At 40.3% G+C, this 16152-nt stretch overlaps 2 protein-coding genes across 4 annotated transcripts in view; one reads left to right on the top strand and one right to left on the bottom strand.

The window, feature by feature from the left end:
- Window positions 1-1868: 1868 nt before the first annotated feature.
- RNF138 (ring finger protein 138) lies at window positions 1869-12195 on the bottom strand. 3 transcript variants are annotated; one of them, XM_074880221.1, is made up of 7 exons: window positions 11880-12195; window positions 10783-10948; window positions 9148-9263; window positions 7607-7675; window positions 7007-7112; window positions 6101-6174; window positions 1869-4710 (listed from the first exon to the last, which is right to left on the bottom strand). In XM_074880221.1, exons 1-6 carry the CDS (start codon window positions 11990-11992, stop codon window positions 6136-6138), a joined length of 609 nt encoding a protein of 202 aa, XP_074736322.1. In that variant the 5' UTR covers window positions 11993-12195; the 3' UTR covers window positions 1869-4710; window positions 6101-6135. The 3 variants fall into 3 exon arrangements, with proteins under 3 accessions (XP_074736322.1, XP_074736301.1, XP_074736311.1); XM_074880200.1 differs by having other exon boundaries at window positions 1913-4710; window positions 6101-6208; window positions 11880-12185; XM_074880210.1 differs by having other exon boundaries at window positions 1913-4710; window positions 6101-6208; window positions 7607-7672; window positions 11880-12185.
- Window positions 12129-16152, top strand: part of LOC141948144 (uncharacterized) — a 34841-nt gene continuing 30817 nt past the window's right edge. Inside the window, exons 1-2 of the mRNA XM_074880232.1 lie at window positions 12129-12714; window positions 12893-12949. Of these exons, the coding sequence (XP_074736333.1) occupies window positions 12129-12714; window positions 12893-12949 (643 nt within the window). The remainder of the gene's footprint in view (window positions 12715-12892; window positions 12950-16152) is intronic.

The following is a 16152-nucleotide window of genomic DNA, read 5'->3' as shown; positions in this document are numbered from 1 at the left end:
AAAAACAGTATCTGTCACTATGCCCTGGGAAATGACCTGCAGCTTCATGGAGCTGAGGAATGCCTCCTAAATGTACACAGAGGATTTAAGGCAAAGATGTAAAATGGAATAAGATGCTTTCCACAGAACACATTCAGCAGTGATGACTTCCGCTTCCCCCCCGGCTCCAATTTCCTAACAGCTTGGGGAGGGGTATAGGAATAAACATAAAATTTACTTTCATAGCTCTCTCCTGATCATGTCCACGGAGATATATGACTGTAGGTAGAAAAGAAAAAAAAAAAGGTTATAGGTAGAAGGCTAGGTTAAGGCTGGAAAATGAAGAGGTGAAAACTGGTCCTTCCCAAAGCAGACCTACAGTTTGAGGAGAGTAAGAAACAGTACAGACCTACTTTACTCATGAAGGATAAAAAAAGTCCACGCTTTCACTCTAGTAAGAATCTGGTAATTCACTGTGAAGTGGCAATTTTAATATTATTGAAAAGCCTTCTCATAGTAAAGGCCCTGAATTTTGTCTCCTACGTGTTTTCAAACGTACCTACAACAGGACACAAAAGAAACCTGGTATCTGAGCAAGTTCAAATGTACACTGTATGAAGAACAGACTATGTAATGTTTGTACCTTCATTGCTAGTTTCTCCAATTCTAAAAGAAACCTGAAGATGCTTATCAGATATTCTTGTACCTCTGCTTGCCTGCAATAAAACAACCTTGGCTGCCAGGTTCTGCAGTCATTTCACAAACAGCACAGTGTTTACAAGACATAGTAAAGTGTACATCTCTTAAAAACATCTATGAATTAGCATAAAACAAGATATAAAAAATACACTAGCTGTATACTTTTATACTGTACTCTTTTATAGCAGAGTCCTCACAGACACTCACGTGTTCAAATCTCACCAGACTCAAAAGCCACATCTAAAAAGAGGGACCTAGGAACCCTTCCCAAATCCAGAAAATCTTCTAGCCCTGACTACCTGTCAGAAGATGACCTGGATGCACAAAAGTCCCCCTTGTTCCCTGGGAATAAAGCCCTGCTTAGGACTGAAGCAAGCAAAGGGGAGTTTTACAGAGCTCATGTATCCTATAACCAACACACTGCCAATGCGAATTAAACACACTGAGTGTATTCTCTTTAAATAATGAAATATGCATTGCTGTAGTAAAAGAAAAATCAAATGAAACCTCTAACAAAGAGCTTATAACCAGATCTAGGAGATACAGTGACTTATTTAGAGCTCAGAAAACTAGATTCTAAGGGGAAAGAACAACAATCTAATAAAAAGTAAAATCTAAAAAAATTTGCTATATTTCCATCATTCAAAATAAGACATTAAGTCCATTTCATAACCATATTACCTATGTCCTTAGAATGTAAAAGCACAAGAAATAACCAAGGGGCTTTTCAGCTCAAAAATACAGGGCACAAGTATATGCCACCTTGCTGGTCCAATAATGCAACCAGCTCAAACTTACTAGACAATTCTTTCCTCAGAAAACCATTAACTCTTCTCAGTAAATTTACCTTTAGACAACGAAGTTTTCTATTGGCCCCAAGTGTTACATACCTCTTTCTCTCTCCTTTTAGGATGTTATTTCTCTATTAACATTACATGGGACAGCAACATACGAACATGGAAGGAAGAAAAGAAGCACAAAGTAAGTTTGGGCCAACCTATTATCTTTCTCACTTCATGGAAAGATCTTCAAGATGTGATATAAGGTAACTTGTCAGCTCATGAATGGACCATGAGCCACAACTCATCAGTTCCAGCAGCATACACGCCAATCTAATCATTCAAAGCGTGAACACATACAACTGACCGTGTATTTAAGCCTAGAAACCATCTGAAAAGGAAGAAGTAGCACCAAGGGAACTGATCACCTTTATTATGCCACAAAAAGACAAACAGAAAATAAAATACTTTAATAGGAGAAAAAATAGAAGGTACAATTCAAACATAATATACCATATTGAAACCATACACAATGCAATGTGAACATGAAAACATTGTTAAACAGCAATCTTCAAGTAAAGATTGCATGTTTTGAGTACAAGCATCACCCATCACAAATATACAGCTTTTTGTGCATGTCTGAGTTTCAGTGAGAAAGATCATGGCCAGCAGCAGCATATTTAAATAGATTATTTAATTTTTATTAAACGCTTACCTAGTGAATGTATTGGATGCAATCTCTTCATATTAAAAGTATAAAATCTTAAGCAAGGCAGCACCTGCCAATACAGATTTTAACATATGCAAATAAAGAGGATAAACATTTTCCAAGGTTTTTTTTATATTGCATTTATACACATTTGTTGCTTTAAAACGTGTATTCAAGTCACTCAACATTTAAACATGACTAAAATGCTCAGCAACTATGCATCATGTGACAACTAATTATTGCTATAGAAAAATTTGTTCCCCAGAGTTTTAAAAGAGATGTAATTTCATTTGCAATTCTCAAGATATGTTCAAGTAATAGAAATAACTAGTTCCAGTGTCCATGAGGCATTCTGAATCTGTATTGGCTGCAGGCATTTATTGCCAGATCATATAAATATTTTATTGAATCTAAAAAGTTAACTAAACTTACATGTAACTATTAAATTCCTTAGGAAATGTATGCAGTAATAAAATCACCATGGTATGCGTTTTTATTTTAAAAAGCTAAAACTTTAGCATCAGGCTACTTTGAAATTCCTTTCTGTCTAAGGGTACTATTTCATAGTTGGCTTTATAGGGCAAAAGGGAGAGTAAAAACCCAAACAACCTTTTCAGTTGGATCAGAGAACCACTTCAAATCAGTATACGGTCACACAAGCACTTGAGCTGACAGGTGAGTGAGAATATGCAGGCAAGAGTATGGGGGGGCAAACAGGAAAGTTGGAGGACAAGATCAAAGCATGGCCTGCTGTCAAAATACTGTATTAAGCCAGTAACAAAATGCCAGACATGTTAAGTTGTTATAAAACGGATATAACCTTTAGATGTTTCTGAAATAGCCAACTTTCTCTGTATTTTAGCCAACTATGCCTTCAGTAATGTTTTACACTTGAAAAACGGAAGATAGAAATGTCAAGTTACAGTGTATAGTGTTTTAGTTCCAACACTCAACATATTAGAACTACGATTCAGAACTGACTCCCATTACATTGCAGAATGAGGCACTTCAACCTTACCAGTTTTGGAACATGAAATACCCAGTATTTAAAGAAATAATTAAAACCTCTATTTGGAGAGCAAATGGGAGTCAGGGCACAAGAAGCAGATTGTACTTTGGCTGCACAACTGATATTATTACACATAAATCACCAACTACACTAGGAAAATTATTGGGGATGTTTTCACATACACAATACCCATTGAAAGCAATAGTTTGACAATGGGCAATGGTGACACAGGATGAAGAGTCAGTCATAAAAGGTATATATTCAGAACAGTCTCTGTTTAAACCTCCAAAACATAAGCTGTGCAGCTTTCTTTCCCCTTCTCCCCATTAGCATTAAACAAAAGACCTTGAAGTTCCTTTACAAATGGATTTTCCATTTAAATTTAAAATTACATTATCGCTCTGTTTTCTCCAATTTTACGAGGGTCTTGCTGGGAATGTGGAAATCTAGAATAGAAACTCTTAAAATATGTTGGCAACTATTTTAGAGCAAGTTTTTCTTCTCAGCTGTTTTCTCAAGTCTTTGGATGCAGGAGATGTCCAAGTTTTAAGCAGTCTTACCAAAATAAACAAGTTCATTTCTGAGTATTAGTAGGTCTGAAGCCAGTTAGTTCTCTAGTTACAGAGCCTTCTATGAACAACAGGACAGACCAAAACTTGAAGTCCAAATGCAACAACAGATGTTCTTAAAAAGCTCCAACAAAATGAAAAGCTAGCTGGTCACAGTCATATACCAAAAAAGTGTACCTTTTGCATGTCATCTTGGATTGGTCAGAAAGTATGTCATCTTCCTTAGTAGTTGGGAGTACAGGGAAAGTAAGCAAACATCCTATTTCAGTTATGCTCCAAAAGGGGAAAAAATAGATTTAATTATTCCTAGGCAATGGCATCATTCTTTCTCAATGAAAGGTGAAAAATACCTGCTCTGCATTGTTGATCTATAGAAAACAAGTATTTTTATTTCTTAAGTTGTTATTTTCATTCACATAGTAATGGTAAAAAACAAGTTACAACATCAAATAAAACTTTGTCCTTGGGCAGGAGAAAAAAAAAATCATCATCTCAGATATCTTAGCAAATGACAACTGGACTTAAAAGAAACTCAACAGTGCAACAGAGCACTTTCTGAAGATACTTTCAAAGTTGGTTTTGGTGAATTAAAATAGCTGACATTAATAAAATAATCCCTGTAATTAACAGAGTAGTAAAAGTTATAAAAGTTAGAGAAAATCAAGACAACAGTGAGAGGTTCCAAAAAGGTCCTTAATTCCACAAGGACAGATCTCAGTACAGATGTCAAGTTTTAGTTTCAGCAATATCATTTATGAAATGCCCTTATGAGCATGGAAAAAAAGTTACACCTGAAAAGTGGTTACTGAATACCATTTTTATTAATATACACTTCAGATCACCAACAGAAGGTAATTTTCCTCTCAGATAATCAGTAAGATGAAGGGAGGCTATACTTTAAAAGTTCACATGACAGGATTCTTGAACGGCATTTTGGTATTGAGCTTCTTCATCAAGCTGAAGATTCTAAACAAAATGAAAACATCATCAAAATGGACAAATACTCAAGATGTACCATAGTCCTTAGTTTAATCATTTATTTCCCACATAGGAATCAGCACCTAGATGAAGACTCTCCATCTTTACGTGTACTAGATTATTGTTTATGTTGCACAGTATCTTCTATTTAACCAAGTACCAAGAGATACATGAGACAGTAGAAGAATCAGATGAGTGGGACAAGGCTCATGAAGCAGAAGGGTCCATCTTATCTCCCCGGCTCAATTACATTAGATACAGAATAGCCAGCTCAGGAAAGCTGACTGTGTCACACAATTCTTGTAAGAGGGCTTCCAACCAGTCATAACATCCTCCATTAATAAAACCAAAATGTGATCCCCAGACAACAGTAATCATAGATTGTTGAGAATGTATTGCTCAAAATGAGAAAAGCAAACATGTATCACAGAAGATGGGTGGTTAACCCTGCTATTTTTGAAGAGCTATCTTCCAAGTTGTTAATATGCCAGAGTAATACACCTTTTTAGTGCAATTCTGGCAGCTTCCCCAAATCAGAATTCCAATCATCAGTTTTACATCCTCAAACATGCAAGACGCACTCATGTTGAGGAGCCCAATCCCCTGTATCAATCTCCTAGCTCTTCATGGCTTTGTCACAGATCACTGAACACAAAGAACAAAATGCATCATCTTTGCCATCTTTAACCAGTGAGACTGCCTATGCTGCAAGTACTATGCTCGTCCCACACGAAGCTCAAGCAGTGTACCCCAAAGCCCGTCAAACTCTGTAGAAACTACGACACAAACTCTCCAGCTCTCTGATCCCACAGGCAGAACTCAACTAGTTGGCCTGACCTACGATCCACCCACTGACTACATCTGTGCATGTAGTTCTGCATCTACGCCAAGGTCACTTACTCAAAGGGAGCCTGAAAGAAGGCAATCAGAACAACGATTTAGTAACACTTCTCTTTTATATATTGCAGCCTCTCTCACAACATATTGGAAGAGAGGCTGTAGCAGCAATACCAGCTAGACAAGCTGCACTGTGATTCCTGAGACTTATGATTTAGTCATTTCTGTCATAAAAGGTCAAAAATGTCAATAAAACAGAGTAACATCTCTTATTTCCCCCAGAAGCAGCAGTAATAAACTAAGCTAAAGACTCAGGTCATCAGTTTGGAGCAGAGTTTAACTGTTGACAACACCTATTCCCGGTACTACTTCATGTTGATAACGTAAAGTTTAAGAACAGACCGGCCTGAGCTCTGTACAGAGCAGGAACATAGCATGTCCAGCGCAAAAACCAGATTGGTACAAATTTTTATTTGGCATTTTTATTTATAGAAAAACGTTACCATTTATTCCCCTACACATCAAAGAAGAAAAAGCTTACCACAAATTCTCCGTAGTCAAACCGGTGTCTTAGGTTTAGATGGCTAACAAGATTTCTAGTAACCGGGTTAGTATCTGCCCAAGGAAGAGATACACAAATAGGACAGATCTGAATTTGGGGGGGAAGGGGAAAGAGAGAGAATTAAAAAAAAAGTTATTGGTAATACAGAATGCATTAAAGACACGTTACAGGAATAACTAGTCTATTACTCATCCACTACCAAAACAGAGTAGAGATGTTCACATAAAATCATAGTTCTAAATGTTCTTTTCCTCACTTGTGTAACATTCAAAAATTACATTGCAACTTGCCAAATTTCTTAAGTGTTTCTCTTAGGAGTGGAGGATTATCATGTCTGTCTGGCACTCCTTTTGTCAATTTCTGTTGCTCAAAATTTGTAAAAGAAAGTGATTACTAAATCCTAGTTATTGTTTGGGAGAATTTTCATACACCTGAGATGATCAAGTGAGCCAGAATAAAAAAATAACACACTCTATACAGATGAAAAGAATAGAAAACCAGACAGATTCTTCCCCTTCAGCCCCTTTGGTTACCTTACATTACTTTTCAAGTAACTGTAGGTTTCACATTAAACAGTAGTTACAAGTGGGATTCTATAGAAACATCTGAATTACTAAATGAAGAAGAGTGTCAGGCTCAAAAAATGAGTTTGTTTCACATCAAGATAAATGAGACAGCTAAATCAGAAATGCCTTAGAACTGACAAGAAGCTGGACAAGAAACATTCTCACATGGAAGTCACTCCAAGTTAAATGCACTGCATTAAGTATATTGCCTTTCTCAGACCACAGTGATCTTTACAGATATAGCTACTGCACATGTAAAATTGCTCACATAATTATAATGAAAGTAGCTTAAGAAGCATACATAAGCAACTCTACTTACTACAGGAACTATCTGATAAAGATGTCTATTATTACAGTGATCCAGCAAGCGTTGTCTGGTAAAATTGGCTTCCTGACACAGGGGGCATTTGAAGGTTGGATGTCCACTGTAAACAGAAATACAGAGTATTAAACAGAAGAGAGAGTTGCAAAAATAGTATTAAAGAAAAGCTTAATTCATCTGTTACCTTGTCATTATTTTCCCTTATTTTAGTAACAACAAAAAAAAACCCACCCTCACTGATACAGTGCTGGGTCTAATGGAGTTCCAGTGCTACTTCCAAATTGCAATTTTAAAGCACATTTATTATTTGTATGCCTAAATGCATTCCTCTGAGACTTGGACTTTGGAAAATTCTTTTGTTCCAAATGTAGCTGCACCCTGTTCTTTCTTACTGGTAACATCTTTTAGCACAAATCCTTCAGGAAAGTACTGAAAAAAGCAAATTCTAATGTATAGATGCAAATGTAGAAGAAACTATTTTTTTTTTTTAATACAACTTGTTGGTGTTTGTGGGGTTTTTTTTTAAGTTAGTAGAAGCTTGCACTGTGGCTGTCTGGATCTATTTTAATAACAACTATAGAAAAATAAACAGCCTACCTTGTTTCTCCTTGAAGTATTTGATTATTAGCCATCTCGCCATTATCAGATATTGCATCACTCCTGCTACTTTAGATGACGTCAAGAAAAAAAAAGAAACAATGAAAACTGAGATTATTTTACTCCGCTATCAATATTTTTTAAAAGTTTAACAGTAACAGTGGGGGAAATCCATTAAATCCCACGAACTAAGGCCCATAAAGGCAAAAGACACAATGGCACGGATTTTAACTCTCACAACTTTTCCTGAGGTGTCTCAGTATTTAGTTACCATGGTAACCCTTGGTGGACTAATACACAACTTTATAGGAAAGTGGTATATAATACAACAAACAGCCAGCAAGAATGGTAATGCAGATTACAGCGAAGTAGAAGGCATGATGAACTATGTGAATGTAAGATGGGTAGCACTTTCTAAGTTTTTGTGATTTAGGACTATGTAAATAGGTATTTAACTGTCATGTGTTTACAGATAATTTACAACTTTCACCTACAGCAAGATAAATTTTCTGGGCACAAAATAAACTATTTCCTAAAGTAAGAGTGACAGACAGGAACATTTTAGAAAATAGATTTGACCATATATGCACCTCTAGCTAATGCAGAGGAAACTGCTCAGACATGCTGATCATGCCAAGAACATGAATATTTACAGTCACAAATCCAGTCATGATACTTTTGTTTTTTAATACTTCTGTATTATTATAAGCACAGGTATTCCACTGTGGCATAGTCAATAAATAGTGTCTGGATATTGTTATATCACTTCGGTGAAACATTGTTGCAGCTAGCTCTGGTAACAGCTTAAATTCGGCTTTCAATATACTGATGGGTTGAAAACCAAACTCAGAGGAGTTCAGACTGCTAAGAACAGAAAATAGATGTCAAAAGAAAGTAAATAAAGGACAGGCTATATATAATAAAGCCCTATGAAACTAATATGTAAAAAAAGGTCTTCAAAAATAAGCAAAAATCCCCAACCAAACCAAATACATCAGTGAGAAGGTATGAAAAAGAAAGTTCTTTAGCTTTACTGCCTGAAAACAAACGGTAAGTGTCATTTGTATTTTATGGTGTGTAACATATTGGAGTTCCTTGTAGGTTTCATAAGCGATCAGTTCAAACCAAATTCAATCAGAAAGCAAAAGCTTGCACAGTAATGTTTTGAAACAGGATAACCGCTAAAACAGACCTAGGAAAGGGGAGGGGAAATAAAAAGGGAACTTCCCTGGGGCTAAATGTTATGAAATATGTTACAAAGTAAGCTGCTCAAATGCTGTCAAGGCAAGGAAAGCAAGCTACAAATACTGTGCACTTGTTAGGAGAGTCCCTAGAAGACATTCCAAACCATCATGCAGGAAGGTTTTCTCCTGTATGCTAAGGGTAAAGAAGACCTGGAAAATCTTTCATTTTTTGAAGTACAAAAATACGGACAATAATTATTGCAAAAAGAAGGCATGCCCTGGAAAAAAAAATACTTTCCTGGGGTTGGAGCAGGGGAAAAAGAAGATGCATTGTTATATATAAAACACCCTGATTACCTGTTCCCTGTTGAATCTTGGGAAATCTGTAAGTTTGGAATAATAGAAGAAACACCATATTCATCCTGATACTTCTTACACGTTTTATAATGCTGTCTCATCCACGAAAATCTAACCTGTAAATGAAATGCCAAATTATTGAAATGATACTAAACAATCCAGGGATAGAAGGAAGAGATAATTCTGCCAACAGAAAGCCATGCATGCAGGAATTATATAGACATCATATGCAGCAGAAAACAGAACTTGTGTCTCCCTTCTCAGCATGAACACTTTTTTTCCCCAACAGAAGAGCTTCGACTGCTTTTTCCATAGAGCCTCTGTCACTCTGTGAGACTGGAGAACATTCCCACTCCCCAAACTCCCAACAGCCAGGCATCTGAGAGCTCTTTCAGGGGTGAAAGATGCAAGTAAACTCCATTTTACTGAAACAAAGTCACGGGAACTACGCCTCCCACATCCAGGATCAGTAACTGATGAGCTACAACAGAGAGGGGCCATGAGGATGGAATAAGCACCACTGCTCCTTCAGTCTTCTCTGGCCTGCTGTTGCCTTGTGCAGAGCAAAATATTTTTGCATTAGGTGTGTTCTGAGAAGATGTAACTTTTCTCTTTGAAAGGGAAGGAAAAAAATAAAAAGGGTGAATGAACACCAACTTAAGGCTGTCTATCCACCTTAAATGCAAGGTAAGAAAATAAATTGCTTGGATTTCTCAGAAGACAGCTGTGCTGGACATACCCTAAATCAGAATTTCAGGTCCAACAGCACTGTCAGAAAGTGCTCACAGGTCTAGAGGCTGAACAAGATCATCTCCCACATGCCTGTGCCTGAATTCCATTAAAGTTCTTCTGGGGATCCATTTGGTTCTTCCTTCCAGTTTACCAACTTGCTACCATTTCTTTCTCCCAGCTTTTCATCCTAATGAATCATGTGGAACAAAGCAAGCAGCTCAGCTTTCCACTAGTGCTAATCTTCACACTAGCAGAACTAAGTCCTAGGTGAAATGAAACAACCATGAAGAGTACCTGGATTCGATGCAATTTGATGTAAACAAAATGTGTGGCTGAAATCCTGCATTCATTTATACCAGGAGAGATTACTGTTGATTTCAGTGGGTGTCAAGATTTCTCCCAATGTTCTGAAAATAATGACCCCTTTACAAAGGGAATGTAAACAGACTGATGGGGCAGAGGGAAGTTAGCTATGATTACTCTCAGTGTACACACAACGACCCTTTTTTTTTGTTTTGTTTTAAATTAAATTTTACAGTATCTCTAAGCACTTTTGTTTCCACAGTGAAAGTTTCTGAGGTTTTTCCATATATCTGCAACTTTCATTTTCAGTTGTCTAACTTTTGCCAGTTTTATAACTATATTCAGTTTTCGCATTGTTTTGGAGAAAAACTGGCACTCCACTTAAAAAGTCTTTACAGATAATACAAGATCCTCCTTCAGTTTACAGCTATTAGGCATACCCAGCAGGCACTGCATGCCCAGTATATGCATAAGTGATACAAAGTTAAGTTCAGACTGATATAGGTTTTTTAGCTCCAAGACAAGAACAACACACAGTAAAAGTGTGTCTGGTCAACAATAAGAAAAATGTATCCAACTTTTTGTAAAGTTTTACTCTACCTGCTTCTCACAGCATCTACAGCCCCCAGAAGCTTTCTTCATACTGTTTTCAACATCTAGAGCCCTTTTGGGATATGTTCTTTCTTTTTTAGTCACGCTCCCCCGGCAGAGAGGACAATGTGTTCCACTTTCTCTGATAGCTGTCAAGAAGCATTTCCTGCAAAACCTAAATTAAAAAGTTACCACAAACACTGGTTAGCAAAGTGATGAGAGTTAGATACTTCATCCTTGAAGAGAGCTGGGTGATTGTTAGGGGAAAAAAAAGATATATATCAGAGTAATAGTCTACTGAATACAAATCTTTACAAATATAAGCAAAATAATGGTGCTTACAAAGTTGCATACAGAAATTAGGGGAACTTGGCAATGTACTTTAGGTAAAGATCTTACTAATTACCAACTAGTATTCCTGAGCTGTACACTGGATTGATCATTAATGAGCTACTAAATGGTGCAGCAGGCACGTGATATTGGAAAATCTTATCAGAGTAATTCCTGTTTATTGTCCTTAAGCGGAGCCAAAAATACCACAAAGCTCCATTTAGCACGCGTTTCCAAAGATCATCAAAGTTCATCAGCTTTTGTCGTTGTCCTCGCGTACCAACTGCCAAAGCTACTTTGCTTTTCTAGAAAGTAGTACTTTGTAATTACATGTTCCTCTGAAAAATGCAGAATAGATGAACTGAAATGAGAGAGCAACTAAGCTATGCTCCTTGCCTGAAAACGACCAGGAAACTACGAAGTTAAAAACGCGAGCGAGGTAGGTTAGAGGTGCAAGATGTTTTCACCGGCTGCGAAACTCGGCCACCACCGACCAGACGACCAGGGGCTCGCTGCAGGAGGTGGCTTTTCCTAACTGACCAGTCCTCAGCCGCTACGAAAGAAAGAGGCGAGGGGAGGCCGGGGCAGCCCTCGCCACGCAAACCTTCCAGCCAGCTCCCGGCGGCGGGTGGCAACCAGCTCCACGGGTCCGGCCGGCCTCCCGCCTCCCGGCCGGGGCTCCGTGCGCTGGGGGGGGCAGAGAACCGCAGGAGGCGAGGTAAAGGCTTATGAAGGGGGCTGGGGTGGGGAGGGGGGCGGCAGGGAGGAATACCCACACGTGCTGGCAGTTCGCAGTCCTCACGGGCGTTTTGAACACTTCCTGGCAGACGGGGCAGTAAAAATCCTCCTCGCTGAAGCACGCCGGCGCCGCCGCGGCTCCCTCGGCCATGGCAACACGTCAGGGCCTCTCCGTGAGGATCGGGGACGAGGAACAAGCCCCGCCCTGGAGAGCTGAGCTGAGCCCCACTCCCCGGGGGCACCGCGGGGCACGGCGCGGGGGGCGCCAGGGGAGAGCGAGGGAGAAAATGGCGGGTGGGCACCTGGCACCAGGTGGGAGGCCGGGCTGCGGCGGAGGCGGTGGGGGAGCGGGCCCGGCCTGCGCGCCGCACGGCCCGCCCCTCGCTCCCTCCCTCCCTGGCCCAGGAAGCGTCCCCTCCCCGCGCCTCTACCTGGCGGTGCCCGGGGTGGGAACCGGGGCCCCCTCCCAGCCGCAGCTCCGGCCGGGCTCCCGGCGGCACCCCCGCCCCGCCACCAACGCTCTCCCGGGGGTGGGGGGGAAGCAGGGGCGGGACCAGGACCTGGGTTTCCATGGCGATCGACTCCCGCCCCGGCGGGGCTGCTATGACATGGTGGGGCGGCCTCCGCTCCGCCCTGCCCTGCCCCGCCCCGGAGGCTTCCCCGCTCCGCCCGCCGCCCTGCGTCGGCCCCACCGCCCGCCGTGGCGGCAGACGGTCCCACCCCTCAGCCAGGCCCTGGGTCCCCGGCGCCGGCCCCCGGCCCAGGCCCGGCGTCGGAAGAAAGCGTTTACGACCACTTTCTCCACAAATAAAGCAATAGTGGAACTGCTTCTGCTCTGGTTTTCGTTTATTTATAGGTCGACTGATACTAGCGGTAATTTTATGCAGTGGTTTTAGTGGTATTAGTAGTATTTGGGCCAGGATTTCTGCCTTCTGAGCAATACTGACAAAATCTTAATTCAGCATTATGACTGTGCGCTTTTCTTCCAGAATAAGGAATTATTAAGAATATAGCAAAGCAGTAATTCACTATATTCAACATATTTCTCCAGGCAGAGAACGACTTTGGACCTATCTAGCCCTGACCTCCTTTGAACATAACTCGGCAGGTAAGCAACAAACAAAATGTTGGCAATACTTCAAAACCGAAGGGATTTGTAGTGATGATACTTTTCCAGAATATATTAATCTGTGAAGATTATATTAGTTCATAATGAAACTAAAATTCAGGCTAGGCCTGGTCTTTCACCCTGCATCAAAGATGTGGGAGAAGGGCTCGGGAGAAATGGGTCCTTCACCGTCATTTTCCCTGTCTCCTTGGGACTGCAGCTGGCTATACCATAGATGTTCAGAGGAGATCACTAGGTGGGGAGATCTCTGAAACCTGTGGTTCACCTGTACCTTCAGCCTCTGGCATTTCAAAACTATTTGGGCTTCAGAGGTCCATCAGAGCTGCTTCTTATATCTGCCAGTGATTATCAGCAAGAGGCAATGCCCATGCCACCACCTGGGCTTGTGATTTGGAGGGGAGAGAGGGAACTTCAGGAAACAAAGATGAAGCTCAGGTCTCTCTTCAGGTGAGGATGAGGGGCAAACCATCCTGTGATTCTGTGAAAGATGCTGGCTCTGTTTTCTTATTCAGGATCTATTGCAATTACTACTATTAGCTAAAAATGCTAGTATCTTCCCAAGTAAAAGCAGAGGCAGCAGAGCAAAAGCCAATGACTGCCCTAAACACCTTATTTTTAGACCACTTGGAGGCAAAATTTGAATGCCTCTAAGTACTGGGAGGTCTGAAACACTGAAGGGAAGCACATCCAAAGCGGTGGGCCCAATGTAAGAGTTAAGTCACCTGGGCTGGGATATTTACTGCCCATGCTTCAGATTGGGAGAAAATCCAGTGGAAAAGGTAGAACTCCCTGAGCAGGGATCTCCCAGGAGAGGACAGGCCTGGGATTTGAGGTTTGCAGTAAGGTGTCCTCTTGTAACTGCAGCTGTGCTAGCTCAGGAGGTTACTGCTACCCTGTGCTCATCACTGCTCTGTTAGAAGCTGCTAAGGATTAGCTGAGCTGTTCATAGGCAAAAAAGCCTACTATTAAAAGTGATTAACTGATTATCTTCTTCCCTGAAATGAAGTAGGAAGCCAGGCCAGTAGATCTGAGTAGGCATGACAGGTAACGAGTGGCAGTTGGTGGCAGTAACCTCTTCAACAGTACAAGTACAGCCAGAAGATGACACAGAACTACACCTTAAGTGGCAAATAGCCTGCAGAATGCTTCTTGGATGTTTTTGTGTTAGTTAGGACTATACCACAACTGTATCGCCAGCTTCAGGCATGCCCTATCCATGCTGTGACAGTACATTAAAAGGAAAAATTACAGAAGCCTCAGTTCAGGTGCTACATGACCACCTTGTGTTACTCATTGGGAGAGAGGCAGCATGGCCTCCAGCCTCAGCACATCAGAGGCTGGCAGAGATGGGCTTCCAAGTCTTTTCAGCCTTCCTGTATGACTTAAGCAAAGCATGTCCTTGTGCCTCAATTTCTCAATCTGTAAAAGGGGAGCAGTTTTTAATCACCAAATAAGGCTGCTGTGAAGTTAAATTAATTACTGTGGGTAAAGAAGGTTACGTCCTTTGAAGGCAGGTGTTAAACAAAAGCAAAGATTTATTACTAAAGGAACATGATAGGTCCATTTGAACTTTGTTTGGGAGACTGCAGTATTTATCGATTAGTAGCTTTTGGCAGGGGGAGAAATTGCGCAGATGACCTCAGGGAAGTAAACTACAGGAAGGTGTGTGTGAAGGCATTCATGCTCTTGCTAACATTATTGTAAATCTTGATCCTTTAATAAAGCTGTGACCTTGGAGTTGACAACTAGTATGCCACGGAGCAATATATAGCATGGCAGCAGCCTTGTAAATCTTACGTAGTTTTTGCCATTGACATCAACAACATGTAAAGAGAAATCAGGCAGCTGAAGTTTATGAAACAGATTTAAGGAAAGCATTTTAAATCAGACTTTTTAGATTAAATGAAACCAATGGCCCTGCCAACTTTTTATTCCTCATGATAAAAAGTGTTTGTGAAATGAAATCTCAACAGTGAAAAGTTGTAGAACTGCTCATGAAATTTTGCTGTTTGCAGGGGGCAACTGCCACTGAAGGGGTACATTTTAGATCACTTCTGTACAGCTATTGTACAACTTTTGACAACTACTTTTTGTACAACTATTATTTTGGTTGCTTTCTTGACAATGCTGCTGCAAGAACAGCACATCTCCTTGCCAATATGAAAAGGGCAGCAGTCAAAGATGGATGTGAGCAGAAGGAGAAAGGGAGAAGGCTGTGTAACTGCAGGGGGATCAGAAGGTGCCACGTGCAAGGGGAAGGACAGCTTTTGCTCTTTCCAGGTGTATCTGTATCGCTACCGACAAAGAACACTTGCAGTCACAGACAAAACTAAGGACAACACTCCTATTGTTGTAGCTTATTTCATACATAGAAAAAGTTCTGTATACATTTTTTAGATATGCAGGTAGCCATAAATCCAGAAACTTTTTCCCAATATTTTTGGCTACTTTGCTCTGGCAGAACAGATTTTTTTTTTTTTTTTTTTTTTTTTGGTTACTCAAATGTTACCACAAATTCTACCCTTTGGAGCAGCACTGTCCATCTTTCTGACTGAGGAGTTTTCATTCCCAAGGACAGTGCTCAAAGAGAAAGGAAAGCAACTTTCCCAGGCACATGAAACACTGAATATTTCTCTTCCCCAAAAGCCACTTTCTGATTCCAAGAAAAACCAGTAAAGACCTAAAGTCTATTGGGAACTTCCTTGTTAACATGTTAAAGCTACTTTAATCACTGTACATGTTTCTATGCGTGATCATTAATTTCAATTTCTTAACAGATTGACTGCATCTTTGAAAGATACTATCTTATATGGTACACATAAAAAACTACATTTTTTTTTAAGTTACATAAGTAAGAATACAGGTTAGTTAAAAGATGCTGTCAATCTCTTGAACAGATTTCTATTTTTTTATTATAAACATAATATTCACTACTTGCTATCCTTTCAGGATGGCTTTCACTTACCCACATTGCTAATTCTAAGCCATATCTTGCACTATAAATAGAAACATGTGCAGTCTTAAGGGGTCAGTAATACTGTCTTTGATAGTGGGTAGTATGCTGGATACTGTTGGGGGGGGGGGGGGGGGGGCGTGTCTTCCAGTTTGGTCCTTAGCAGCTGAAAAGCTGTTGTTTGTCATTGAGTTCAGGACCATTGTATATTAGGTAGAGAAACTGACAA

This window comes from Strix uralensis, chromosome 1, assembly GCF_047716275.1.
Source record: "Strix uralensis isolate ZFMK-TIS-50842 chromosome 1, bStrUra1, whole genome shotgun sequence".
Taxonomy (NCBI): domain Eukaryota; kingdom Metazoa; phylum Chordata; class Aves; order Strigiformes; family Strigidae; genus Strix; species Strix uralensis.
This window is presented reverse-complemented; position numbering and strand designations above follow the sequence as displayed.